The sequence below is a fragment of the Takifugu flavidus genome, chromosome 16 (assembly GCF_003711565.1).
Source record: "Takifugu flavidus isolate HTHZ2018 chromosome 16, ASM371156v2, whole genome shotgun sequence".
In the NCBI taxonomy this organism is placed as follows: Eukaryota; Metazoa; Chordata; class Actinopteri; order Tetraodontiformes; family Tetraodontidae; genus Takifugu; species Takifugu flavidus.
The window spans coordinates 8,311,362-8,339,348 of record NC_079535.1 but is presented as its reverse complement, the minus strand read 5'-3'; the positions used below and the strand labels follow the sequence as shown (position 1 = coordinate 8,339,348).

At 45.5% G+C, this 27,987-nt stretch overlaps 1 protein-coding gene across 3 annotated transcripts; it reads right to left on the bottom strand.

The window, feature by feature from the left end:
* Positions 1-1,031: 1,031 nt before the first annotated feature.
* Positions 1,032-25,774, bottom strand: LOC130540161 (protein unc-79 homolog). Of its 3 annotated transcripts, none has more exons than XM_057059121.1 (50): positions 25,618-25,774; positions 24,332-24,452; positions 21,307-21,620; positions 20,434-20,604; positions 20,186-20,337; positions 19,876-20,005; positions 19,686-19,750; positions 19,012-19,100; positions 18,634-18,674; positions 18,459-18,487; positions 17,549-17,778; positions 17,275-17,446; positions 16,908-17,138; positions 16,633-16,823; positions 16,401-16,524; positions 15,776-15,916; positions 15,223-15,438; positions 14,745-14,972; positions 14,424-14,565; positions 13,901-13,980; positions 13,675-13,823; positions 13,435-13,592; positions 12,461-12,642; positions 12,100-12,301; positions 11,842-12,024; positions 11,243-11,311; positions 10,557-10,894; positions 10,294-10,476; positions 10,001-10,163; positions 9,628-9,777; positions 8,217-9,494; positions 7,372-7,473; positions 6,788-6,904; positions 6,616-6,718; positions 6,399-6,539; positions 6,248-6,286; positions 6,025-6,137; positions 5,847-5,932; positions 5,335-5,508; positions 4,974-5,042; positions 4,776-4,886; positions 3,443-3,547; positions 3,264-3,341; positions 3,053-3,142; positions 2,789-2,964; positions 2,408-2,591; positions 2,098-2,301; positions 1,863-1,940; positions 1,737-1,778; positions 1,032-1,633 (listed from the first exon to the last, which is right to left on the bottom strand). In XM_057059121.1, the coding sequence occupies exons 1-50, from the start codon at positions 25,637-25,639 to the stop codon at positions 1,448-1,450; spliced, it is 8,142 nt and encodes a 2,713-aa protein (XP_056915101.1). In that variant the 5' UTR covers positions 25,640-25,774; the 3' UTR covers positions 1,032-1,447. The 3 variants fall into 3 exon arrangements, with proteins under 3 accessions (XP_056915101.1, XP_056915102.1, XP_056915103.1); XM_057059122.1 differs by having other exon boundaries at positions 2,101-2,301; XM_057059123.1 differs by lacking the exon at positions 7,372-7,473.
* Between the last annotated feature and the right edge of the window lie 2,213 nt (positions 25,775-27,987).

Here is a 27,987-nt window from a genome sequence, read left to right as displayed (position 1 = left end):
ATTAAAAACACACACACTGGCGGGAGCCCACGCACAGAAGAAGAAGAAAAAAAACAACCCCTGCATCCGTCATCACTTAAATTCACAATCACACACACGGAGACGAACAGCAGGAGAGGAGCTCTTTGATGAGCCCAGGCTAGAGGTTGATGAGAAGGGGCACTGCAGCCTGATTCAGCTGTGTGTGTGTGTGTGTGTGTGTGTGTGTGTGTGTGTGTGTGTGTGTGTGTGTGTGTGTGTGTGTGTGTGTGTCTGCACTATGCGGCCGAGTCATCTGTCACCCACCTCTCGTAGACACATTTGCTAAAAAGTTGAAACCACATAAACATAAAACTTGGCTCGTTTTCGTCCGTGGACGCCCATTTCCCCTGGACAGACACACATCACGTCTAATTCATCTTACAGCTTCGGTAATAAAATCCTTCCAGCAGCGGAGATCACAACAAAGACCGATGCCTCTCTGGCCCTGCTGTCGTGTCATCTGTTATTCTCAGAAAAGGGCTTCGTTGTAACGCTTAATCTCCACAAACCACATTAGGCCAAAGGTAATTGTGTTTTCGTGGTATATGCGTGGTCCAATCTGTTTCCCTGTTGCCAGTGAAGAGGGGAATGGAAAAGCAATGGTGGGTGGGGGGTGGGGGGGGGGTGCTCTGTGGAAGGGCTGGCCAACCAAAATAGTCTTGTTTGCCTCCAACGTCTGGCTCCACCTTATCGAGTTACAAAGCCGCTGCTGCAACCCAGATCGGACCTCTGATGGATCTGAGCTCTGATGGCGAGAGGCAGCATGACTGACAGACTGACAACAATCTCTGTCGGGAGCTGACTAATGCATGTTCCGTTGGGACTTTTGGAGGTTTTTTTTCTTTCCAGAGACACCTGAGGTTGGGTTTACCGTCCAGAGGAGCTGATTTTATCGCCTGAATTACGGCAGGTTGGATATTTTCCGTACAGTCGAGACGCCGAAAAGGGCAGAATAAATGTCACATTTGAATTTTAAAGGGGTGGCAATTCATCTGAAATGACAGAAAGTCTCAGTGTTTAGAAAATCTCTTACTTTATTATCTGGCTTGAGACCAAGCAAATTAAAAAGAGGGAATATGAATGTCAAAGGGTGAACATATCTAAGATCCAACTCACAGTTGCTTTCAGACCCTCACGAGTATCAACACGGGTTTATTCCCTTCAGCATTGATCGACCCTTTAAATCGGTCCAAAACAACAGTGAGGCACCTGACACAAACATCCCCCACACGCCTGTCAAACCTGTACTCATTCTTTACAATAGCATAGATAGACTGTACATATTTAGAGATTTTACTAAATGTGCTAAAAATGATTTTGTGCCACACAGCATGAATGCAGATATTAGTCCTTTTATCAGCTGGAAGTCAGTCTGAGACGACACAAGGGGGCCTGAGGACCCGCACGGAACCGGAGGCCAGCACGGTCACATAGGGTAGAACTGCGAGGCGGCCTCAGATGACTGAATCTCCACCTGAGCCATCTTGAACTGGGTGCACTGCAGCCATTTTCGCAGAGCGAATGGAGGCGCCGATAACTGACCCTGCAGACACTGGTGGTTGACCCGGTTCTGGATGGCCTGGAGACGCAACTGCAGCCCCGCAGACAGATGCTGGGGGAAAAAACAATGAAGGAAAATAATACAGCACTGTTAAAAAAAAACCCAAAAACGTGTCACTTTACTACTAAAAATAACACCAAAAAAGAGAGCTCACTTTTAGGTTTGACTGAATCATGGGTAGCCACATGGGAATTAGCTACAAGACAGAAAAATAATGATTATATTATTATATCTAAATGTGAATATATGTCGATCGCGTGGAAATGGATTCAGAGCAAACCTTGACAAAGATGGTTGAGTTGCACTCCTGCAGGGCTTCCATCAAGCTAATGACATGAAGACAGACCATCTCTACCATCTAAAGCAAAAGCCACAGTTAGTTCATTTCTTAACTTCTTCCTCACCAGTGCATTAAAATACGACATTTAGCTTTAAATGTAACTACATTTCACCATTAGCGTTAACCTGACCTAGCGTAAACTGTTAAATCCCAGGCAAACCGACAAAGCACTCACCACCTTGTTGTGGGCCATGAGCTGCAGGATGCTGGGTGTAACCCGACTCCAGAACTCCAGCCCAGTGAGGATGGCACCGGAGGAAAACTCAGTTTGATTGTGGTTGAGCAGCGATGGTGCGGCAGCTGCCTGCTCACAGTAGATGGTCCACAGCTGGGCAAACATAAAGGCATGGAACAGGGAGCACATGTGCAGCACCGATGTCTGGGGATGGAGACCAAAATAGAAGAAAGGGGCCAGTAAGGTGATTAAACATCGGATTAACAAAACCTGGGTTGACTCAAGTAAGAGGAGTTTATTTCTGCCAGACCTTTGACTGTTCTGGGAAACCAATTAGGATGACAATAAGATGATCTGCAATGTGGGAGCCGGCGTCCAGAGGGATGGGCATGCAGGAGGTGGATCCTTGGTGCAGGGCACAGTGTGTCAGGGAGCCTAAGAGCAGCCAGGACAGCTGACGGATGTGAGAGACACACTCGATAAATTCTTTTGGTCTGCAAAGTGGGGGGAAAAAAGATATTATATGTTACTATGCTACTTTCTTCACAGCTCTTTGGACAATATTTGACATTCTTGATTTTGTAAACACTATCAAGAACGGGAAAGCCGTCTAGAACATTACACACACACATCCGCTGCATTTGAATTAATCATTAATAAACTCTCAGTAAATCAGCTTTCGGGTTCTCACCCCTGTTGCATGGCAGATGGTGGATGATAGAGCCAGGGGAGGTAGCGGACCACAGCCTTGTTGTCACGGTGATTGCCCTTGCTGATCTCCATGGCAGCCACTTGTGCCAGACCCACCTTCAGGTTCCCCCCAAACGTGTCCTCGTGCAGTGGCTGACAGCAGGCCTTCATATGGCTCTGGAGAGCAGAAAATAAATCAGACACTACCCCCAATGCAATATACATATTTTAAAAAAAAATCATCTATGTGAGTTCCAGTACCCACTTTAAGCTTAGTTAGCGTGTGCATATCTGCAATGAAGTCCAGCAGTTCACTGATGTACTGCCTCATGCATTCCATGGCTGCGGTTGTGCACTGTTGGGAACAAAACCACTTCATCCATTAGGACCAATCACAATCTGCTCTGCTTTTGTTCCTGCTGTTTTACTGGGTTAAATCTAATAAGAATCCAAACACACGGCGGCTAAAGTCTTACCCCAGGCAATGTTGCGATCATGTGCTTTTGGATGATGGTGGATTCCGCCAGGCGTGTGCCAATATCTGCACAAACAAACTGAGAAATTCCCCACTAAGCTCCAGCCTTGTGTTTGGGGGGGGGCGTGCTTGCTCCTCAAGACTTCATGTTTATTTATGTTTGTTTTCCTTTCTATTTACCTGGACAAGCAGTAACAAGTTTGTGTCGGGCAGGGGAGACTTGAACTTGAGAGCCTGCAGGAGCTCCAACACCACAATGCGGGACATGTAGAACTTATCTCTCTCCTGGATGGGAGGGGAGGGGGGGGCAGAAAAAAAGTGGAGTAAACGTACTGATGCAGCGAGGCTGCCTTGTTCTATTATCACTCTCCCTTACTCATGCTGTGAGGAGAGCATAAACTCCATAGTCTGAATAGAGGCGGGGGAGAAGTGGAGGGGAGACGGGGAGACAGAGAATAGACAGAGAATAGCAAAGCTGAGGAGTAGATTTAGGCCAGTCCAGATCTCTTCTCCCAGAGTCCCAGGCAGCTCAGATGAGGCTGTCAGGCTGCCTTCTCCCTCCCCGAGGACAGGCTGCTATCTTTGTTCAGCCCCTCCACACAAAGCCCAGCTGCCTGTTTACAAACCACACTGTCATCTTCTGGCTTCTACTTTGCCTCCCTCTTTCTCCACACCATCATGTCTGTTTCAGTTGGAAGCGAGCGTGTGTTCGTTTACAGAACGCAACGCCGCCGCTGACACTTCTCACCATACCTGTCTGCCGCGCTCTCATAATTAAAACTTAATGGCCCATGCTCGCGTGGTAAATAGGGAATGATAGGATTTCTAAAAGCTACAGGGCCTATTACGCATAGCTCTGATTATAAACGTAGCCTGGTGATTCCAACTTTTGTAGTCTGTCCTCCAAAGACAAGTGGAGGGGAAAAAAACCCACACGCCGCACTTCCCAGGGACCTCAAGTCTCCATAAAACAACTGCACGACGCTTGTTCCAAGAACAATTTTTCACTGTGACTCCGGGTTCTCGAAAAGTGGATGTTATATGGCGAGGGATTAAAGAGGGTGCAGAAAATCAATACTGCAGGAGGCATAAAGCATGCAGTGTTGACAGTAGTGAAGGAGCGAGGATCCATCTGGCCCAACTGTGCAGACAGCCCCGGGTCCATCCCCGTCCGACACAGCCACTGAGTAACACGCCGTGCATCTTCTGGCCTCGCACACCAACTAATCATGTTAATCAATACTGGCTGATTGCCTACTTAATCATCTGTGACATGTAGCCACATCTCTGGCTGACTGGAGAGTTGGGTGAGTAGGCGCAGCACCCAAAAGACTGATGATCTCAGAGGCCTGCAGAGAGGAACTTACATTTTTAACACCGCACATCGGTTTAAGAGGTTCCGCTCTTTAAAGGCTGCGTAGGGACAGGCTGTCAGCACATCCTCTATGCCAGCAAATGAACCCCCGGCCTTTTACACTCAGAGGAGTCGTCATGCAAACACGCTCGCAAGTACCTTGTTGAAGGCTTTGTAACACAGTCCACACAGTTCTATGAGGTAGGAAAGGCTGAACATCCCATACTGGATGACAAAGCTCAGCAGCTTGGAGAAAGGGTCCAGAAGACTCTGTGTGTGTTTGATGAAGAGGAGACAACAGATTAGTGGCCACAATTTGGACATATTTATATATTTCGCAACCCTCTCTGGGCTTACCCGTGTAGCATTTGTAGTTGGGATTTTCAGCAAACAAATGATGATCCTCAAACTGGAATCCATTTGGCACTAATGAGAAAATCCGAACTGTCAACAGGCTTTGGGATGCGATACTTCTGACTATCTCTGCAGGATTCATTGCCATATTTCCAGACTTTAAATTTGTCCATGCTGATGAATTGAGTAGAGCACAATAATCTGTTCTACAAGGTCAAAAGAATCGGAGTCGAATCAATTACGATTTTAAGTCCCGCTCCAATTGAACCCGACAAGGGCACCTCTAGATGCTTTTCCCTCAAGCCATAATCACATTTAAACCATATCAGACCATGACCGAATGAACGGCAGAGTCGATAGCTACCTTGAGAGGAAGCACTGAGGGCAGTTTTGTAAGGAATGTCTGGAACTGGTTGCAGATGGTTGTCCACAGGTTGCTGGGAGACTCCATGGGAAGAGCCTCCATGAAGGAGGCAATGTTCTCCAAGCAGTGCAGCATCGTTCCCCCTGCTGGCAGACTCTTCTTGTTGTTCAAACCCTACAAGGCAGAAAGGCAAACCAGCTCATACAATGAAATCCTAGAAGCAAATATACATCCATTAACCTAATTATTCAGTAATGATCAATCACCTTGTCCATGAGATAAACATTGACTGGCCATCTCGTGCACTACTGGGTGTGTGTGTGTGTTCCCTTTATTTATCTTATCTGTAATACTAAACTGCAGTGGGGCGGATATTAGACCTGGTTAATCTGTTAACCCTGATGATTCGTTCGAGTTTTGTTTCTGCTGTTTGTTTGCTGGAGTCACAAGTTTCTACTTGGACAAGAGCTCCGCCTGCTGGCGACATGACACATTGCAGAGCGGCGACCCACCTCCAGGAGCATGTTCAGGGCTGCAACAGAGCTGAGCTCGTTAAAATCTATCAGGGAAGATGCAAGTGTCCGCAGGAAACTGCCATCTGCAAAAAGAAAAAGCACGCGCGCATCGACCACATTGTGCAGCTCTCTGCTGGTGTATTTTAAGGACAGTGGGTTGTTGGTACGAGCAAACCTTTAATGTTACTCTGGAAGAGTTGGGGCAGGATGCCATTGGGGGCCAGCTGGTGAAATATGCAGCGGAGGAACTGCTTTGCTACCCCTGCAACATTCCCTGGGATCAACATACTGCAAAACACCAAAGAACGACAACGGTGGACAGCCAGTCGCACTCCATGACTCTTTATAAACCTCGTATACGTATGTGCTGCAAATATGACAGCTTTGGGGTCTCATACCTCTCAGCTTGACCGGAAAAATTGGCACTAGATGCCAACCTGAAAGAAGTTAAAACAGCGGATTAGTGCTGAATATGCATGAGCTGTAGGGGCGGGTTATGAAACTTCATTTATCGGTGAAGTGCTGTGTGGATGGAGATTGATGTAATACCTGCCCACAGACTGCATGATGTCGAGAAGCATTGGAGCAGCTAAATCTGGGCTGAGGTGGATGAACATGGATAACACTACCACGGCCAGGCTGAGAGTCTCCTCGTCGTATTCCTCCAGCACAGCCGAGCAGTCCCTACACCTGGATAATACATTGAATTAAATTAGTGAAACATTGCTTCCTGGAGACCTGCTATAAACGTGGATCGTCCATCCACCTGTCAGACATGGTGGTAGGCTGCTCGTCAATGAACTCCTCAGGCGCAGGGACGAACATGCTGACTGTGCTCGGTGCAGACAGCAGACTGGTCTTTGTGGGGCCTACAGAGGAACAACCGGAGTCGAGTTTCCTGTCTTTAGATCTTTAAGGAGGGCATTTTAAGGACTGACCCGTCTCCCAGGTGCTGATGTTGTGAGGCGCGCTGGACTGATGCTCCAGTTGTCTCTTCATTAGCTGGCTCATGGTCAGAGCTCCCAAAGAGCCTCGCTTCACCTGACGGTACTGAGCTAAAGGTCAGACACAGAGAACAACGTCTGGGTTAATGTAGCCGCCACGAGCAGTTCAGCGGCAGCAACCAGAATGTATGAATACATGAAAATAGAAAACACAGACAAGGAAAAGATGGACACTGTGGTTCTGTTTTGTCATAATGGTTTTTTTTAAAAAATGCTTTTTTAAATGTATTTTTGGGTATTTTGCTTTCGGTGAGGGGCTCAAACTTTAGAAATTCTACTGAAATTCTTACAAAAAAGAATCCATGATGATTTTTGTGCCTAATTTATAAAATAAAATAATAACAGTGTGTGATTTCACAACATATTTCTACATCTAGTCAGGATCATTGGATGATAGAAATCAGAGATGACAATAATACCAATTTTTAAAAAAAGGTAAGTTAAGGTTTTCAAAGTGTTACCACAGCTTTCACATTTATTGTACTTTACAAGACGACTACAAAGTAGTTGGATCCTACTTGACACTGAAGAGCGATGGCTTGTTTCAGGCATCACAGCTTCAAGTGTTGGAGCTGAGGCTGATTCTCGTGGTTTTTCCAATGTAGACAGAACTTTATGATCTGCAAGGCAATATGGGTGGGGCATTGGCATCAAAACTGCCATTTATTGCCAGGAATTAACAGAAGACGAAGTAAATCTGCACTTAGATTAGCGTCAACTGTCTCAGGTTTCTTGTGAAAACTGAGCATTTTGTTGGAATCTGCATCTCCTCTCCTCTTCTTTGACCTCTTTTACCTTTCAAAGCTCTTTTAATATGAATGGAAGAGACGACCAAACACACAAACACACCACAGGATGCAGCGGAAGTGTAACTCGCACATTTCTCAACACACATTGGAATGAAAGTGCAATGAAGGAACATAATTGCTGCTTAGACACAATGCTGGTTGAGTTAACCCGGCAACAGTCGTTCGCTCCCCATCGCGCCTACAGAAAAACACACTTAGCTAAATCTATAAGCTTTCATTAAGGACAACTCAAGTAGCGAGCTTTGAAAACTGCAGGTGAGCAGCATTATAGCGGATCTACGGGGGGCGATGCTTCCAAATCAACTTAATCAACTTAATCCCCGCTGGCTCCGGTTCCAAACAAAGTCAGCAGGCTGTGAAGTGATCTGGGACTGATGCCATCCAAGTTTTCGAAATCTCCTAATTGAATTTTATATTGCACATCGAGTTAATAGGTGCCTGGAGACAACGGAAAACACTTCAGCCTTGTCAGCACAATGGCCGCACGTTATGTAGCTCATATGTTAAAAAGGAGACGAGAGCCGAGCAGAGATGAATGTCAGCAATGTTCGTACCTGCTTCGGTGGCCTGCTCACCGCCCAGTTTGTCGAACATATTGAAGGTGATGTCCAGGTATTCCCTCTGGATGGCACTGACCGCTATCTTCCTTTGCTTCCGTTGACGCGGTACGATCTGGATTTTGAACTCGGTTTCATCATTCCCATCGTCGGCCTTGGTTTCGCTGTCCCCTTCGTCGCCCATATCGTCTTCCTCTTCGTCGTCCCCGTCTTCTTCGTCCTCGTCGTTGCTGTTGCTGTTTTTGCTTTTTTCTGGCGAGGAGAGCGGCTCTGCTTTGTCTTCTGGGATATCCAAGAATATGGTGCGGCCAGAGGGGCTCGTCCCTGCTCCCATCCCGGTCCTTGCTTCCTCTGCGGTGACAGGCATATCGTCCAGAGATGTGTAAGGAACATGGGCGGTCTTCCTCAACAGGTCTCGCTTTTGCTTCAGTGTCATTGGGCTTTCGTGGCAGACATTTTCTAGTCGGTCTGGGAGTTCCAGAGAGGCGCTGGGAGTCACACTGTTTAGCCTCTTTTTCACAAGCTGTTGGTCTAAGATGCCCTCTGGAAGGTCGGGGGCCTTTTTGTCATCACAGCCCTCATCCACACTCACGTGAACAACAGGAGACAGTCTCAAGGTGTTGCTGCTGGCAGGTGAGGCGGAAAACTTTGGGCTCCCGCTGAGCTTTGAAGCTATGATGGTGTTGAGGTCAAACTCCTCGTCACTCTCAACGATGCGCAGCGGAGGCAAGGGTTCAAACACCAGAGAGTCGCTGTCGGACATGGAGAGCAACGAGTGCTTCTCTGGGATGGAGGTGCAGTCTGAGGAGAGGTCAATGAGGTCTTGGTCCTCCTTCCCTTGAGCTGATCCCCCTAGTGAGCTCTGGTCCAACTTGTCTTCAAAGGTCTCCATGCAGCTGAGGCGAACCTCTGGAATGACAGGCTTGGAGACATCAGAATGGCCTCCCCGGGAGCCTCGTCGGTCCAGGCCATCGCTGCCTTCCACCCTAACGGAAGAGCCATCAGACGACCCTTTGCCGCGACGCCTGCTATGGGACGTGGATGATGATGGAGGCAGGATGACAGGCGGCACTTGCAAGTCACAGCGATCGATGCAGGATTTTCGTCGGTGTTCATCCAGGTTAAATAAGATGGAATCGGTGTTGGAAATGTCTAAAGACTTCTGCTTGTGCATGGCCTGCAGCCGTTTCTTCCTGGTGCTCTCCTCCCTCACACAGTGCAGAATGCTGTCCTGAAGAGCGCTGGCTTCTCGATACTCTGACAGCTCAATTTCACCTAATGAGCAAGGGAAAAATGAGAAGTTGTCCAAAGTAAGGGATGCTGAAATTTCATACGGTCTCCAGGGAAAAGCTTCAGTCCATGTGGTAAATAATATGCTATGAGTACTCTGAGTGTGGCTGTTTCTTACTTTTCCTAGCATTCAGCTCTACTGGCTGGTACTTTACAGACTTGCTGCCACCAATCCTCTTTAGACGAGCAAAGAAGGTCTGCGACTCCTTATTGGCAGCACCGGTCGGAGTGTCATGGACATCTGACTCATCAAACACACTATCTTCTTCTGAGATAGGGGGGAAAAATGACATGAGTCCAGCATTTATGAGGAAAACAAACCTAGACTTTGACTGTGAGATCTTATCATCTTGACATCTCATCCAGTTCCCTGGATTGAAGAATTTGACTATGAACTTAAATAATACAACTTTCAAACCAATTGAGAACGGATCCAGGTTCAATTCCAGCAAATAAATTATCATTTGTTGCGCCCTTCTTTGATGCTTGACCTTTTTCTTTCTCGCTGTAGCGACTCATGTTGGAGTTGTCGCTGTAGAGAGGCCCTGCCGTGGCGTGGGGACGGCAGCTGTGGTACTGAGCGTTCAGCGTGTTGATAGTGATGTGAATCAGATGGAGGACCACTTTACTACCATCCATGTCTCTGTAAGGGTACTGTAGTGCAAAGAAAACCCCGATCAGCCCCTGTTATCTCTTTTTAATGATACGATGCAGACAAAAATGATTTCCTAATGAGAAAATGAGATTTAAATGTAAACACTGACACAGATGAGTGAAAGGGTACCTTATAGAGGATAACTAGCAGGGCTTTGAGCCACATCTGTCTTATATGTGGCCTCAGCGCCCACAGCGAGCACCGTGGCGGCTGCTGAATATAGTGCCTCAGCTGAGGACACGTACAGTACTTCAACACTTGCACCACTAGGGGGAGCAGCTGCTTCCCTAAACCAATGTTGTAATCCATCACCTGGAAGAAACAAAAGACTAAATCGTGAGGATAACCATCACACTACAATACCAAATGTGCCGATATTGGATTTCCGTGACCTGTGCAATGCCAGCAATGAAGGCATTGAAGCAGGTAGAGGTGCGCATCTTCTGAGGCGCAATCATGAAGCAGCCCTCCTGCTGATCGTAACCCAGCAGCACATACAGGTGACGCTTCACCGTGTTGAAAGCTTTGGCACTGCCGATGTCAGCCTCGGCGCTGCTCTTGTCTTTGGACATAAATTTCATCAGCACCATCATCAGCTGATGGACCGTCTGGTGATCTATGCCGGCATCCTCAGGGAGCAGGTCTCTGATAATGGTGTCGTCCTCAGGGGACGGCGTCTGGCCTACAAGAGGGGCTGAAGCGTCAGGGTTAAAATGCGGGAGGAAACGTGCTGCAGACAGGGGAGAAGATGGCAAGAGGTTACGGCGCAGGAGCAGGGGAGGAGTGACAACACGCAAGTGGGGGATTCAAGATGAGCGGAGACGTAGTCGTGCAATAAAACAGAGAAAAGGAATACGTGAGTGGACCCTTGTGACCAGCTAGTTATTAGCAGGGGGCATTCCCATCGTGTTTGAGTTAGAAATCGTATAAATAAGATACAAAATAAATCATGTCACTATAGGAGAGACCCCATTTCTTTCATTGAATGTGAAAAACTATGTAAAAGACAATATATAGACATTTCCTCCAATGTAATTTCTGGGAAAACTGTATGTTTCATATTTTGGTCGTTATTTACCTGGCAGGACTTTCTCTATCATATCTCCCAGTGTTGGAGCAGAATGCTCTTGCCTTGTAAGCCTTAGAGCTAAAAATCACATATGAAGAACACAATTTAGCAGAGTGTACAGGGAAGTAGTAGAGGAGTCTGACTTTTCATTGTCATGTCAACAGTGATGAAAAAGGCCACACCACAAGGCTTCAGTGGTGTTGAGACGAATTAGAGTTATGAGGCATAAGAAAATATCTAAGGATGGTTAAAGCCCACACAGATGGCACTACAGAAACTCAGATATTCTTTTCTTCAGAGGCAACATGTGAGCCTTATTCAACTGTGTGATAAGACATTTAAATGAAATGGTGTTTAGGAACAAACGAGGGAGGAGAGACATTAGGGAAGTGACAAAAGGCTGTGATCAAATAGTATTTGTAAAAACTTGTTTCACCCAGAGGAAATAAAAAAGGGCAATGATGAAGATATTTTGCTTTAAACATATTGTCATTTTTTTTTTTTTTTTTAAAGAATTAATGCATTAAATGATGTTTGCAAACACCGTTAGACCACAGACTGAGTGACAGTGCTTTAGGTTCAGCTTCAGAAGGATCGGTGATACTCACGAAGCCGGTTGCTGAGCGACTCGGGGAGGGAAAAAGCTCGTTTAGATTCTGGCGGGCCCCCCTTCACGCTGTCCCGGAGGGAACGCACGCTCTTCTGCCGATTCCTGGCAAAACGGGCCCTCCGAATCTTCCACATGGCTGCGTCACTGAGGTTAGCCACGTTGGTCCTTACAGCTGTGATGGCTGTTAAATAAAAGATGGCAAACCTGAAGGTGTGTATAGCTGGTGTAGAACTATGAGCACACATCAGTGACATACTGGTAGGGAATGGGAATTCCTTGTTACAGTCCAGATGTAACTGAGCCTCCAGAGACAGAGTTTCAAAACGATTGACAAAGAACTCCCAGCTGAGTGCAGGGATGTCTTTCTTCAGGGAGTGCAGCAGCAGCAGCTTGCTGAGAATGATGGGCCGATCCCTCACCACAGTGTCGAACTGGAAATCCAGGCATAAGCACAACCCCTGGACAGCACACACACGTAAAAACATCATCTTAGACCCATAGAAAAGTGGTGCCTGTGTGTAATGTAGACATTTTTAGAATATGGCCTTATGTCTCAGTGATTACTTCTTTAATATGTGGTTCTTTAACGGCTGCAAAGAGTCATAATCTGAGGTCACCTGCAGGGCCGGCCTCTTGATTGTGTCTAGCAGCAGTCGGGCTCGAGTGGCCACTGCTGGGTTGACGTCTTCCACAGAGGTCAAGAAGCAGCAGAAGGCGTGAGCCAGCGCATACTTCAGTAAGTGGTTCTTTGTTACGGCACCAATGTCCAGGAACCGACAAAGCACTGCTACCTTCTCCACTGGAATTTTAAAAAACAGAGTTAAACATAGTTTCCTTTATACGATACATTAAATTACACTTATGCATATGATATGCATGTATTGTGAAATAGCGGCGAGTGCATATTGCAGCTGGGACATAAACTAGAAACAGGGCTCAAAATGTACAGATATTCTGTAACGTCTGTGATAACCTGATAGCCTGTGCTTACAAGGAAGAACTGATTACTTATCAATCATGGCTTTGATCAAGATATATATTTAAGGGCTTATTTCTTTAACGTTATGGACAAATATAGGATCCACAGTCGACCACTAGGTGTCAGTGTGGCAATACTATTTTGCCCGTCAGTTAAAAGCATGATTTAGCATTACACATAACCGTATTTTCTAATTTATTTTTTATTGTTATTGATTTATTTTATTTTTCTGTGGTGTGGTGTGTCAATTCTTCCTATTTGTCTCATATATTAGGTTGGATAAGGTTGGATGACCTGTCCTCTGCCTTGGCCTCAAGGTCATGCAGCTCTTTTCTGCTGATCACAATGTGACAAAAGGCCTCAAATCATTTTTTTCCCTGTATGTTTGACTCAGTCAGTTGACTCAGTTACTGCTGATGACAGCTGAAGCTGCTGGCTGGCTGCGTTATAGAACCAGGCTGCCACTCTGCTTAATAATTTATTAATACACAACTAAAAAGAACAATGTATTTAGGAGCAACACTAATGCTTCCCTTTATGACGCTGCGGTAAACATTGCAGCCTATATAATCAGCTCTGAGTCATTGCAGACGTGAGTTTCTAGTCTCTGACCTGCTTCAAAGCGTATTTTCCAATCTTTGTTGTTGAAGTTCGAGTTGATGAGGTTCCAGAAGATGTCTGCTCCATGGGACAAAGAGAGAGCGTGGAGAAGCTGAGGCACGGCTAGAGACGCCAGCTGACAAAACTCGGATTTTAGCATGGACCACAAACTGGAACACAAAAAAACATATTCAGCTGTGAAGAGGCTGGCTGAAAGATTGTATTGAACGATTGTACTGAAAACACTGGCACCAGGGAATGAGCATCTTTTCCTGAATGTAGGCCAGGAACTGGGGATGATCTTTGCGGGCAAGATACAAGCACTCCCCATGGAGACAGAGGATCTTCAGACAGTTCATCATGTTGAACAAAATGTCTGGCTCCTCAAACTTTGACATTTCCTGAACACAAAAATGACTTGTGAAGCAGCAACTGAAAGCCTTCAGCGTGGACCTCAGGCTGAATCTGCACTCAGTACCTGCAGAATTGTGTATATTAACTTCAGAGAAACAGGTAGCTGCTGGTAGGAGAACTTCATATCTGAGTTATTTTTAATGGCTGCAAGGAAGAAGAAGGTAAGGTAGTTTCACAAAGGACATCATGGTAATGACAGAAAAGGTAAATGTGCACATTTGATGAAAAACATTATGCTAGATGCACATATGTGAAAGCAAGTGAAGCAGTTAGTTTAAAGCACTTAAAGCACTGTGGATTTAACTTCCCTTTATGGACACAAGTGCTCTGACATTTAATTTTTCCATGCTGGTGAGAAAACTGCAAACTTTTGCATCTACAGGTGTTTTAAAATCATTATTAATGTTCTCCTGCCAAGAAGTGTAACACAACAATTGGAGCCAGTAAGATTAGCTATTAATTTCCCTAAAACAAAGTAGCATATTCCCCAAAGACAGTTGTTGGTGTTTTTCATGATACAGTTTAAATGATTAATAGTATTTTGACTGAAAGGTATAATTGCCTGAAAACGTGAAATGGATACGCACGTGCATTATCTGGAGACTGGTTAATGGGGCTGTCAGCATGCAGCCCACTGGGGTTGTCATCTTCCTCGTTTCCATTCTCAGTCTCCAGGGAGAGATCTGGCTGGGATGCGAGCAATGTTTCCTCCAAGCTATCTGTCGGTTCCTGCAGAACAAACAAACACGTCTACTCATATTGTGACTTAAGGGTGAAGCTTAACGGTCAAAAGTGATTTTAGGACCAATTCATTAAAATGATTTATGCTTCATACAATCTGTAGCCTCTTCTCAAACAGGAACACAGGAACCTTTCCTCTATAACAAGAGTTCACGGGCATTTCTCACCACCAGGCGAATCTCTTCCCGGGGGGTCAACCGCTCCAGAAGCTCACATCCCAGCTGGAAACACAGGATGCTGGATTGGCACAGGCTGCACTCCAGGGCCTTCTCATCTTTTTGGCAGGTGTGAGAGCCCCCCCACGGAGCCTGGAATACATTGTTGATGATGCCTACGATATCCTTCCCAAGGCTGCTGTCGAGACCCAGCATCACGCTGTCATCCTGGAGCTCCATCTGCAGCCACGGCAGATAAAATGGTCAAATTAGGACAATGAAAAATGGAGCACAGCGTTTCAACGTCGAAATGAAAAACCTCCAGTTGAAACCGTGACGCTTGCTAAAATAAGCTTCCAATTGACAGGTTTTAAGATGTTTTATTTTTGACACACGCGTACCCAAATTTAGATAAGTCGTTCCGGGAATAATTTTGCCTTGGAATGTCATAAACATCCTGTTATTGCAGCTGTTAGGAAGGTGTGGTCACCTGCTTTAGGATGAGGTCAAACATAAGGATGAAGCAGCCCAGGTTCATGTCATCGTCCTCACAGTCCAGATCAAGAGCGCAGTTGCCAGCAGCATGGCCCAGGTTTTTAAAGGGGCTACAGCGCAGAGGGCTGCGGAATGGGCTCCGGAAGGGGCTGGGGAAAGGACTGAGGGTGTTATGCTGCCCACGGCGTCCCGGATCAGACACCACACTCACCTATGAGAACAAGACAAATCGCCGTGAAAAAAATGAAAAATATTCCCATTACTGCCAAATAGAGCAGCATGGCCTGACTATACTTCTCTGTGACAGATCTACATTGCAGTCAAGTTAAATTAAGCCCTTTAAAGAAGCTATATTTAGACACTGGTAGTTACCATAGTAACACACAGTGCATCTCAAAGAATGCCAAAAAAAGGGGAAAAGCGGCAAGACGAGTAGTAATGTTGACCTTTTACTGCTAAACATGCATCCGCTAGTTTGCGTGTGTGAGGTTTTATCAAACTGATATGAAGAACAACGTTTTCTTTTTGTGTCGTAGCATCGCTCTTACCCTCCGTGCACCAGTGTTGTCAGACAGATCGGAGGCATGTGCCTTCCTCTGATTGGCCAGCTCCTTCAGTGAGTTGACGCCATCAGAGAACATTCCGATCAATAGCTGAAGGGGAACCACAATATCCAGCTCCGACAACACCTAGATCGATGCAGGGCATAAAATATGTACAGACCGTTTTACACCCCCCCACACACCAAAAGGGACGTTCTCTCCCGACTCAGCCAGCTTTCAAAACGAAGCTTAAATGAGGAATTCAAATTTTCCATTCTGATGAGTGTTGGCTTCTATTTCCCAAGATTCTGCCTTTAAAGAAAATGACTGTACTCACTGATAAATTCTGGACTTCCTCTTCATCTCATTGTAATTCTCTCCATAATAACATGTGCAACCGTTACGGTAAGCTATGTCTACAGATGGGAGAAATGCCCAAACGCCCCCCCGCTGCCTCACTATCTGTGACCCAGATCCATTTTCAGCAGGGTCCCTGCCCAGTTTGCCACATTCTGAAACAACCTGTTCAATTAACACCCGCTGCAGACAGAACCGCGGGAATTTAACAGGACAGAGGGAGCGTGAGGACATGCCAGGTAGCGTGTGTTTGCGTCTGCGTCCATGCACTTACGTGCAGCCAGAGCAAAGCCTGCTCCTGTACAGATGCTGGATATCCAGAAAATCGGCAGCTGATGAAACCAAACATTTCCTCCATGGAGAAGGGCAGCGGGCAAAGCTCGATATCAAACATCTTACTGGAGGACAAACGTACAGCAGAGTGTTATTGCCTTTCCTGGCGTCGCCACGTGTCCTCTCGATATTTTTCATTCATCCATCCAGTACAGGTGAAGGATATTCTTTACCTGAGCACTTCTCGGAACTCTTTGAGTTGGTGGTCGGGCACCTCCGTGCGGATGGATTCCAGCCACTCTGGCATAAAGCACTCCCACAGTGGTTGACTGATGACATTATAAGGTATCAGACAAAGGATCCGGTTCAGGCCCTCCTTCAGTTGGGTCACTGTGGTACAGGACTTGTCCCAGTATCCTCCCACCTGGGGAATGGTGTGAATGGACTTTGGTATATGCTATCAGCAGCTGTGATGCTCGCAGCCCCTTACATTTACTTTTAATCTTACCCTTGCAAACTCAGCTGGTTTGGGCAACAGACACATAACCATGACATCAAACCGTACTTCACACACGGTTTTTAGCCATTTGGTGACAAACTGCGGCTTTAGCTTCTCCACCAGACTTCCGACCTCATCGTCCATCATGTAGGCAGTGGAGTGAAACCACTGGAAGACCATGCTGACCAGTCGAGCCAGGATCTCTGTCGGCGTGTTCTCGTTGGGAGTGCAAAGACTCACCTGCAGGCACGAGCAAACGAATCAATCGGGCAGCCATGGATTCAACAAACAGTGAAAGCAGGCCGTGTTCTGCACACATCCTTATCTCCCAGCTCCCTTTTATTGACAGACAAAGCGAAACCCTGCGCTTACACACCAGGAACCAGATGCCGAACTGACTTAGGAGCCGCTGGTCGTGCTGATCGTCCTCCTTGTTGTCAAACTCGATGTTGTCCAGAGAGTGGTGGGACGTGGACAGGCCCATCTGACGGCGCCTGTTGAGCTCAAACTCACGCTGCTCGGCGTGTATTTCTGCTTCCTTGAGGAGGCTGAGCGAGAGACATAAGAGCAAAGTAGTGACATTAAATGTAGCACTGTTACACGTGTGTAACCAGGACTATGACGTGTCGGTGGAAACGCTGTGGCTGCACCTTATGACAGCCTCCACGGTGCACACCAGCTCCTCTGCCCCGCACTCCCGTGTGTTGATGGGAGGGGGCGACGTCTGGTACAGATGGGTCTCCGCCGCAGCCCCCACCTCACTGCTGTGTTGGTTGGCGTGGCAACGCTTACAGTAGCGGACCGGACGGTTGCCATGACGCCCACAGCAGCCAGCTGAGAAGCAGGTGACCACAGCCCTCCGAACATGAGAGCTACAGTTCTACAAAGCCAAGGAAGAGGAGTAAGTGTGGGAGGATCGATGACTTTCTCTTTCTGTCCTTCTCTGGGACGTAAGCATTAAAATAAAGGGACATATATGTTAAAGTGAAAACAAATCTGTCAATAACGACCCTATCTGCTTTCGCTTAATGAGAAGTGAATATGTCAGCAGTGACAGAAAAGTCTTTATGTGTCCCAGTGGCGTCTCGGGTTTCTAAAAATAAAAAGCATGGCAAAGGAGAGCCATTCTAATCTGATCAGCCTCTAATCTTGTGCCATTAGAGAGATGCAGCGCTCCCTATCAAATTAACATATCTGTCCTCAGATGCTGTGTTCTCTCACCACCCAGCCTGCTTTCATGTCAGAAGCTACTACCCTGATGTTGCCGATGTTTTTGTCATCTATATTGCGGTCTGTTTATCAGAACGTATTCAGAGGGAGGTGAGTCTCAGACCAACTGTAATGTTTCAGGGGCTGGCGATGGTGGCGTTGATATAAACCTAGGAAGGTGTTTAAAGGATTTGCCAAAAAAAATAGTGTGAAAATGGGAAACTGGCTTATGTTCCACTGGGGGGGGGGGGGGCAGGACGGAGGTCACCTCTCCTATCATAGAGAAATACCTGTACCTGTTTACAGATGACAATCAACAGTGAATAATATTCATGGCACACTCAAACTTACCTTCTTTTGACAAATGGCAGAGATCTCTGCTGCAAAAAACAATAAACAATAAATAACTTGCAGACAAACGATGACAGCAACTTATTGTGCTTCAAAACATTCTATATGGTGTATATTGTATAATTAATGTAATATATTAGGTCATTTATTTGACCAAACAAGACTGACTTCTCACCTTGAGGCAAGAGTACATCAACCAGCCATTCAGCATGGTCTCTGAAAACATATAAACCATACGTGATCTATTAATCCAGCATATTGTAGGCATGTTTTTCCCACCGCGTGACAAAGCATTACACTGGATAAAACAGACAAAACAGTGGGGACCATGTAATTATAACACACCACACAGGAGAAAAGAGAAACAAGTGGCTGCGCGGTTTTGTGATGATGATCTCATTATCAGCATGAGGGAATTATGTAACCATGGCGACGTATTTCCCCTGGGTTAAAGTGCAGAATAATGAGGTAGGCAGTACAGGATGCCTGCTTGGAATGGCAACTTACTGTACTGAAAGAAAACAGAGGAAAAAGCGGATAAACACACGCATACCCTGCAATCCTCTGGCTGCACTCTTCACATATATAGAGAGGTGGTGGCTTGTCTCCCAGGGCAACAGAAAGAGTGGGATCTATACACATCTGCAACATAAAACAGATACTGTTGGCTTTTACCTATGATCTATTTTGATGCAAACACAACAAATACAAATAGTGGAGTGTTGAATGTTGCAATAGTTTTTAAAGAATTCCCATCTATTAATCTATATATTAATTAAGTAGGCTAAGATTTCTTCATCTGTGAACTCTATAACTAAAATCCCAACACGTGGTGTGAATCCTGTGACACATATACTGTACCTACCCCCTTCATGACTCTACGTGGATCACCGCCTGCATATGCTGCACTCTGTTCTCTCGTAACCTGTATTTCACCCACGGCTAAACCTCAAAATGTCATGGCCTCGGTCTTCAGACAGTGCACTGTAATTTACTGCTATTGTACCCTCAAGGCCTGTTTGGGGTCATCGCTCCCAATTAAGCCCCCTCCTCCTGTACCTCCCTCCCTCGGCAGGTAATTGAAAGTCTGTCTCCGTTCATTCTCTGTGCAGCTCTGAACACAGTCCAGTAAAGACAAAGCTGGAAGCAGCTTGCTGCTAATGTAATCTAGTGATGTAAAGGTTTCTTTTGAAGGATTCAGTGATATAGTTTCTAGGTTGAAATTACCTTGACCGCAGGTTTGTTAATTGCATTGTGACACTCAATGTGTTGACAGTGGATGGGGTTCCAGGCTGATGCAGGAAATTGAACCGAGTAGGAGGGAAGTGAGGAAAAGGAGAGAAGTAATGAATAGGTTAGACATTTAGTCAATTGGCGGGCAGCTCCAGCAGCAGCGAGCACATAAAGAAAGGCTGACCTGTGTACTGCAGCCCCCTATATTCACTGATGGCGCCGGGTGGCTTCAGGTTGGGCCAGTAATGAAAGAGCATCTGCACAGCTGGAGGTTTTACTTGGGATGGGCCATAGGATATAACATAAAGGAGATCCTGCATACGGCACAGATATATGATTACAACTATCTGAGTTCTCTTTTCTCTTTCTGGGTTGAGTATAGGAATGTTTTGGGTTTTTTTGTTTTTTTTAAAAAAGCATTCATTACAGTAATGATACATTAAGAAAACATTACTGCAGCGTTTTATTTGCAGTTGTTGCCAGTGTTGACATACCTTCCACACTTCCTGTTTGTGCTTCATTAGACACTCCAATAACTGGCAATGATAAACTGGATTTGAGGTGTACTGCATGGCAATCATAAGCATCGAGGATGCAGATAGATTAATGTAAGCAGGGACTCCTCCTTCCCTCCGTGTAGAACCCACTGCAGACACAGAAGGCGAACAGGAATAATAGTAGTAAGTGTGATGTAATGTGACCATTTTAAGTGGGCTTAATCATTTGATTTATGTGTGCTCACATATAGCCATAGGTAGGAAAGAGGTGCTGAGGTACTCAATGATGTCTTTGTGGAGAAAAGGAGGAAAGGTAGCTAAAGTGGAGATCATGGTATAGGGCAAGGTGCTGAGAATATCATCACTGAGAAAGGGCAGGAGACATGTTGTTGTGTAAAATATGGACTGTCCCAGATCTGGTAAAAAAAGAGAAAAGGCAAAGAAGACAAAGAGAGAGAGATATACAGACACTCATTCAATTAACAGAACATACAGTATTCACATACTGTATGCAGCAACAGAGGTCAAAGTAAGACATATTATTAGCCGTATAAAGAAAGAAATAAAGAATCCTTGGACTATGAGGTCTTTGAGGTTATGTTTAAAAGCTGCTGAAGATTGCCCTCAAGAGAAGTCGAGCATTTAAGTCAAGTAGATGCGCTTTCATGCTTTTGAGCTTTTTTCCCCTAGCAGTCAAATATTAATGAAAAACAAGAGCACAGACTGTGATGCAGCCTTAAGCCCATGAAAAACAGCATGGAAATAAGTCATGTAATCTAAAATGTACTCAGAAGAAGAAAAAAAATACATTTCTTCAATATTAAATTTCTACATCTGCACATGACAACATAAGTAAATCATTTCTCCCACAAACATGCAGTCAGGTATGATACACAGAAGAGGAGCGCCTATGTCTGGAGTGTCCAATGGCTTATGAACGATTAAGTTGACAGGATCCAGCGTGCTCCCAATCACCCCATGCATCCCTCAAGATCCTCAGCAGGACGTCTTTCCTCCAGTTTACAAAAGAGGCCAAAAAAGCAGCAGTGGCTTCATGCAGAGGCCAGACGGCTCGAAGATGATGATGACAAACAGTAGTGCACTGGGCCTTGACTCACCATGCTGACCGTGCTGCAGCAGGGGCACCAGGTCAAGCAGGGTCACGAGGGTCACATAGAGGCCCTGATAGTCCAGAGACGGGTACTCTGAGAGCTGAGCGTCCCGACTCTGCTGCCCCTGCCCCCCGCGGTCTGACGGGGCATCACGCAGAACGCTGTAAAGGAGGGAGCGAGTAACTGTAGGGTTGATGGAACTGACTTGTGGTCTTAGAGATGGGGTGAGTGGGAATGGCACAGGAAAAAGACACATGGTCATGGGCACGGCCAAATTGGAAGCTTCCTGGTTCTCCTTCCTGCCTGTGCGGGACAGAATGCTGCTCCGGGGCGGGAGGGTAGGAGAGGGAGGGTAGGGGAAGGGAACAAGGGAAAAAAAGAGACAACAAAGACACAAAAAAACAGCACATTACATTGAAATGGCACTACAGAGACAGCGTAAATAGAAAAAAACAAACCCAGATAAACCCCACATAGGATGCAGTGTCTATTTGACTGTATCACTAAAGGCACAGGCAATTTTCCCTGCTTTGTCTGTTCAGAGTGACTTTTGACTCCTTTTAACATATTCATTTGACTGCTTTTAAACTTGGAAAACAAAAAAAACATGAGCACAAACTGCGATGATCACTGCATCTCATGCGTATCTGGTGACAAGGAGCAAAAATATAAAAAATGGCATGTTTTCAGTGGCAACCCCATACTTCTCCACAAAGGCACAGCGCAAACCGCCTGTCCCTCAATGGCTGCCAACGGCCAATCACAAAGGTCAAAGGCCACCATGCAAAAAAACAACGCCAATGAGCTGTGAATTTTTTAAAAAGAAAAAAAAATTCCTTGTCTTTAGTGGGGCTGTCAAGGATGGGAGTGACACTAAATTAGTCTGGGGAAAATACAGAGGTGACACTTTTGAAACATGCTTCAGCCAGTAATAAACATGTGTGTGAGGTTAGATCAAGGGCTCCTAGGTCACAGCACATGTTTATTGCACCAGAGAAATAATGTCCGTATGCATACGTTATGATACTGCGTCAGTATCATCAGGAGAAATAATGAGATCCAACAGGCATATGGATTCAGGTTTCTAAAATAAATGTAACAACTAATCTACGGTAGAGGAGAAACTATAATGACAAAGAAATAGGTTGTGTCACGGGGGGAGATGACTGGTAGCATCATGTTTGTGAACTAATGCAGGATGGACAATTGTGTTTGCTGTCCCCTGGGGGAAAGTGGTGGACATATTCAATTTTAAGGGAGGAGAAACAAAAGGGGGGAAAAAACTAGTTGGGTTGAGTGTGGAGCATCTAGGGTGGAGGAGGAGGGGAAGGGGGCCAGAGAGCATTGCTCTTTTTTTAACTATTGAGGCAGAGCTAAAATACTCTATTGACATTATTGAGATTTATCATGAGAGCCCAGGTCGGAGAGGCTGTTTCATTTTAAAGGGTCACTCAAATAGTTACAGCATTCCTGGCAAGTGAGGAAGGGGATTTCATTCGGCTGATTGACATTAGCTGCACAGTGCTGCCTAACAAACTAAACTGTCAATATAGAGCTAACATTCTCATATATATCCCCTCAAAGTTATACTCTGTAAGATTTTAGTCGGTGTCAACGCTGCATTGGTGTGCAGGAGGAACTGGCGACAACAGACTGTATCTCAGAGTATGACTTTTTCACTGCCAACTCCTCAAGAGAAAACATCATTACTTTGAACAATGAACAAGGACATCAACAAACTCGCACACGAACGTTGGACATATAGACGCACGCAGACTGTTGTGTGCAAACGTACCCACAGGAAAATATACGGACACAAAACGACACGTAAAACACATGTAGAAATGCACTGGTACGGACATGACATACATTGACTTTCAAACCCTGCACTGAATGTATGTGAGCAATACTTCCTCACACAGTCTCTAACTCTTGGGCGTGTGAGGTGGAAATAAACAAGCCTACACCTCAAGTCATTGCTACTGATGATGCCTTTGTGTGTGTGTGTGTGTGTGTGTGTGTGTGTGTGGTGCCCTGTACTCAAACCAAAGCCTGTATTTAAAGCAACATCCACCTCCTCTGGCTAATTTCTTATCTGTCTCCGTGAGACTTTCTTTCCTAGATCCCCTCCCTCTGACTCTCTGTCCTCCTCACCCTGACTTCGGCAGGCACAGGTGGATAATCCTAACTTCCTGTTGAGGCGGCCGGCGAACGACAGGGTGGGGGGTGGGGGGAATCGTTTACTCTGCACCAGCGAGAAAGAGGTGGCCGGTTTCAAGATGCTCTCGCGGAAATGACACCAGCTCTCGGGGGCAACGTCGCCCCTTGAGGCTGCGCTGATTCCCACAGCCGCCTGCGTGGCGGAGGCCGATGCATCCACGGAATACTGAGCATCAGTCAGCAGAGAAATAATCCTTATGGGTGTAGAATTAAGGCCAGCTGCCAATCTCAAATAGATTGCACCCTAAGCTGATGATATTAATAATAAAAATGGGGCATACAAGTTACTCCTTCAGTAATTCCACAGTTTGTGCAAAACTGCTAATAGGTTAAAGTGGTGCCACAATTTTCTCTGACGCCCGTCTGTAAATGTGAACCTAGGGACACAGACACATTCCCTAGCATCACGGTTTAACTGGAAATGTGTTGGGAAATAAGATGGCTGCCTACTTGACCTGGAGGTGGCCTGCACAGCACCCAGGGGAGCAGACTGACCCTGCAACTGCAACGCAGGAGGAGCTGCCCCCACCACCAGACCCATGGGAAAGGACACAACAGGCCACACCAGGGAGGCCTTCATCTAGCAGCTTGCCACTGACTCAACAGACTGAACTGCCCATATCCAATGAAAGGGGTATTTATCCACCATCTCTAAAAGACAGATGGGGCATTTTCCTGCTCCCCTTTGACTTAATGTGGTTGCTCTCGGTGTGTGTCAGAACAAACTGGTATATCTGATCATGAAGGAAGCTAAAGAACAAACATTCTACAGTCTGTTACTTCACCTGATGGTCCGGAGCAGGGTACTTACCTGAGCAGGGTCTGGGAAAAGTATTTCAGTGTGTTTGCAATGTCTGTTCCAGAGGGCACGGGGTAAATATTGTGTTGCACACGGTTGTGATACTCTTGCAAGTATCGTATCTTAGAGGCAACTGGACAAAATAAAGAGCAGAGTAACAAGACAAATCAACACCAGTCGGACAATGGCGACGGGCACAAAGTCATTTATTATGACCGATGTTCAGCATCGGTTCCAGTGATGAAATCAACGCGCTAGACTCGCTTCCTGTGGCTCTTTGGACTTGAGCAGGTGACCTTTTCTCTCTAACAGGGGAGTCACAGGAAGCCCCGGAGGAAGCAGCGATCTACTGCTTCCAGAAACACGCTTGTGGGACAAAAGGTTGCCAGTTCAAGCCCAAAGACAAGCAGGGTCAGACAGAGGGAGCTTACGCAACTCCTGCAACCACTGGTTTTGTCAGGTTATTCAATTAAACAAAACAAGCCCGACCGGGTGACCGCTGACCCATTTATACTGACACCTGGCTGTATACTTTAGCTTCCTCTCTGACCTGTAAACAAGGCATCCCAAAATAAAACAGCTGGAGGCTGTGTGGTCAGCGCCAGCGCTGCTTTCTGCTGGTAATTACAGGTGAACGTTGCTAAATCAACGATAGAAATGTAATTTTACACTGTATAGAGGGTGCACACATCTAGTTTAGCAGGAGCAGGGACCTCCAGAAGTGGCCGGTCCTGCTGAAAGTGAGCACAGACGATCCACCGACACACGGCAGCGGCGCCGGCTTTCACCTGTTTTAAAACCAGATGAGTGATCGAGCTGTATGCCACCATATTGCTCTGTAAAGCATCCCAGCATCCCAGCATCCCAGCCCAGGTCGACCTTGAATCCAGGAGCGCCCCCCACCACCACCCACACACACACACACACACACACACACACACACACACACACACACCCCTCCCCACATACAACCACGTCAATCAAACACATGGAAGATTTCCATCTCCAACGTCGGTGCTAGGAACTAAAACGCACCAGCACGCGCGCGCACGCACACACAGACACAGGTGGGTTTTTGGTAATTAAAATAAAACGGCTTCCCCTCCCGCTCGAGCCCCCCCACCCCAGCCATCCACCGCAGTGAGGACGTGTTGCAACCTGCCATGGCAACCGCGGTTTCATCACCAAGGACAGCTCCCCTCAAACGCCTTCTTGGCTGAAGAAAAAAACCACCCGGAGGAAGACAAACGCGCCTCCGCGCGCCGGTGACATGACAGGAGAAACACAGCCGTACTCACACTGCTCCGCTTTAGTAGACATTTCGCAGACACTTGCTGAGACATAAAACCCCAGATTGTCAAGTGTGTTTAGCGGTGTTTTTTTTCTTTCCTCCCCCGGTGTTGTTTCCCTCAGTCGTGAAAAAGTGAACACCCCCCACCCCCCTCTCGCGCACCTCCCCGTCCTCGCGGCGCAGGCACGGCTTGATTGTACCACTGTCGACGACGGGTTTACACACGGTGGGCTTTAATTCTAGTCTTTTCTTTTCCTTCCTGATATGTTTCAATGGAAGCAAAAAAACGAGGTGTTTGGTCGGAACGTGTTCTTTTTATTTCATGGTTCTTATTCCATCGTGTGGAGGAGGAGCCTTTTTTAACCTGTCGATTCGTACCTTTCCAAATGGACTGTTCCGGATTTTTTTTTTAACCGAATGTCATTCAAGATTTCGAGCAAACCTCTCCAGTTCTTGCTGGGAGGGTGTTGGTGGTGAAATAGAGAGGAGGGTGGCGCTTTACCAAAATATGCGTGCTTATTGTCCTTTAGTTAATCATATTTTCTCATCAAAAGATGCAACAGATGGTTGCATAATCTCGAGTCCAATACGCAGGTGGAAATCTCTTCATGGTTTGTCATCTTATTTTACAGGTTAAACGCATGAAGTTAATTAACTGTTTAAGTGGCTTGGCCATTGGTTGCAAAAAAATGTTTTCTTAAAACTTGAAAAAATAAAATCTGAGCTATTTCTAACGATTTTTTTGACAGATTAAATTCGTTCAAATGCCAGCAATTGACATAAAAGCAGAATTGAATGCAGTTCGTTTTTCCCCAAAAAGAAAGCTTCCCTCATTTTAGAGAAGTCGTGCTTAGTATTTTCCAGTTTGCCTGCACTGGTTTTTAAATTCATGAGAAGCTTAAAAACCAGTGCAGGTTGCTTTATCCTTTAGTTTGTCAGGAACATTCAACCACATCACACATTTGAAAGCTACAAACGCCTTTCTAGAGAAGAATGAGAGGAAAAAGGGTGCAAATTTAAAAATAGTCATTAAAAAATGTAAAAAAGAAAAAACCCAAACATGTCAGCAAATGTAGCAAAAAATCTGCTGTGATTTTTTTAAAGAACCCTTTTAGAAATAGAACAAAACAAACAAAAGAAAATAAACCACATGTGACATTGTATTCTCGAAGGAGGTGAGTTCTGGTACTCCTGGATGATTTATCCAGCCCGACACACATGACAAAGACTGATGACACTCAAAACTCAATGCATAGTTTGAATCTAATTAGACATCTGCATGATGATGTTGGATTAATCGTTGTCTTCAATCTTAGTTTGTAGGCTACTCAAGTCGAAAACCCAAGTCAAGAGGAGTGTCCCATTATTAGGAACCCATCCAGTATTACAGCAAGAGCCACCATGATATCAATCCAACAAAATATTCCCCATTTCCCACATGCACTTTGATATTCTTCTCTCAATGCAGAGTTTGCAAAAGTGCCCGAGAACGGAGGTCCCAGAGGACAGATCTGCAGATTCACAGCCGCATAAACACGGGCCTGCCATAGTGGTTTCATCGTACATCCCATTTACAGAGACCAAAGCTTTACCTGGATATGTGGATAAGAAATGAATAAAACATGTCTTCCACTCTGTGGGCTGGAGAAGACGGTTCACCTTGCATTAAGGGCAAAACACTGATACACACTTCCTAAAACTATTCTGTTTTTATGGAAATATGCTTTTTACTGAAGCTATACCGGAATTAAACCTTATGTAATGCTTGTCCTTTCATGACTAATGGTTTGCTTAATAGAAAATCTTTGCTTTGAGTTTGCATTCAGTAATTTCATCTCTCAACAGGAATGTTCCTTCGTTCCTCTAATTAGATTTTTAGATTTTTTTGTTTATAAAAGAAAGACGTAAATATGCATTGAATTTCTTAATTATCGGTGGGATTTAAAATGTGTTGCTTTAATTTCAGTCTTGCCGCGCCACATCATCAATGTTTACAAATCTGTCTCATGTTTGGAGATTTCTAAATGAATATAATTCGATTTCACACATCCAACATAAAAAGACACATCACTTAGAGTGCATTAGATGTAATGTGTCTCCCTCAACAGGAGGCATGAGGAATTTCAATTTTTAGACACATTTTAGAGTTCTTGACGGTCTAAAAAATCAATTGTATCGTGTAATAAAATAGTTGATTAAACTTGTTATCGAGTATTTAATTGCCTGATGATCGCATTTTCAAAATATCTATTATACTAAACTAAAGGGTCACACTGCGGTGATGCATATATATGGCAATAATTCGAAGAGCGTTAAACTTTACATATTTTCATAGCTTAAATTCAAATGTTTTACACGGCAGTGCATAAGAGCCCGG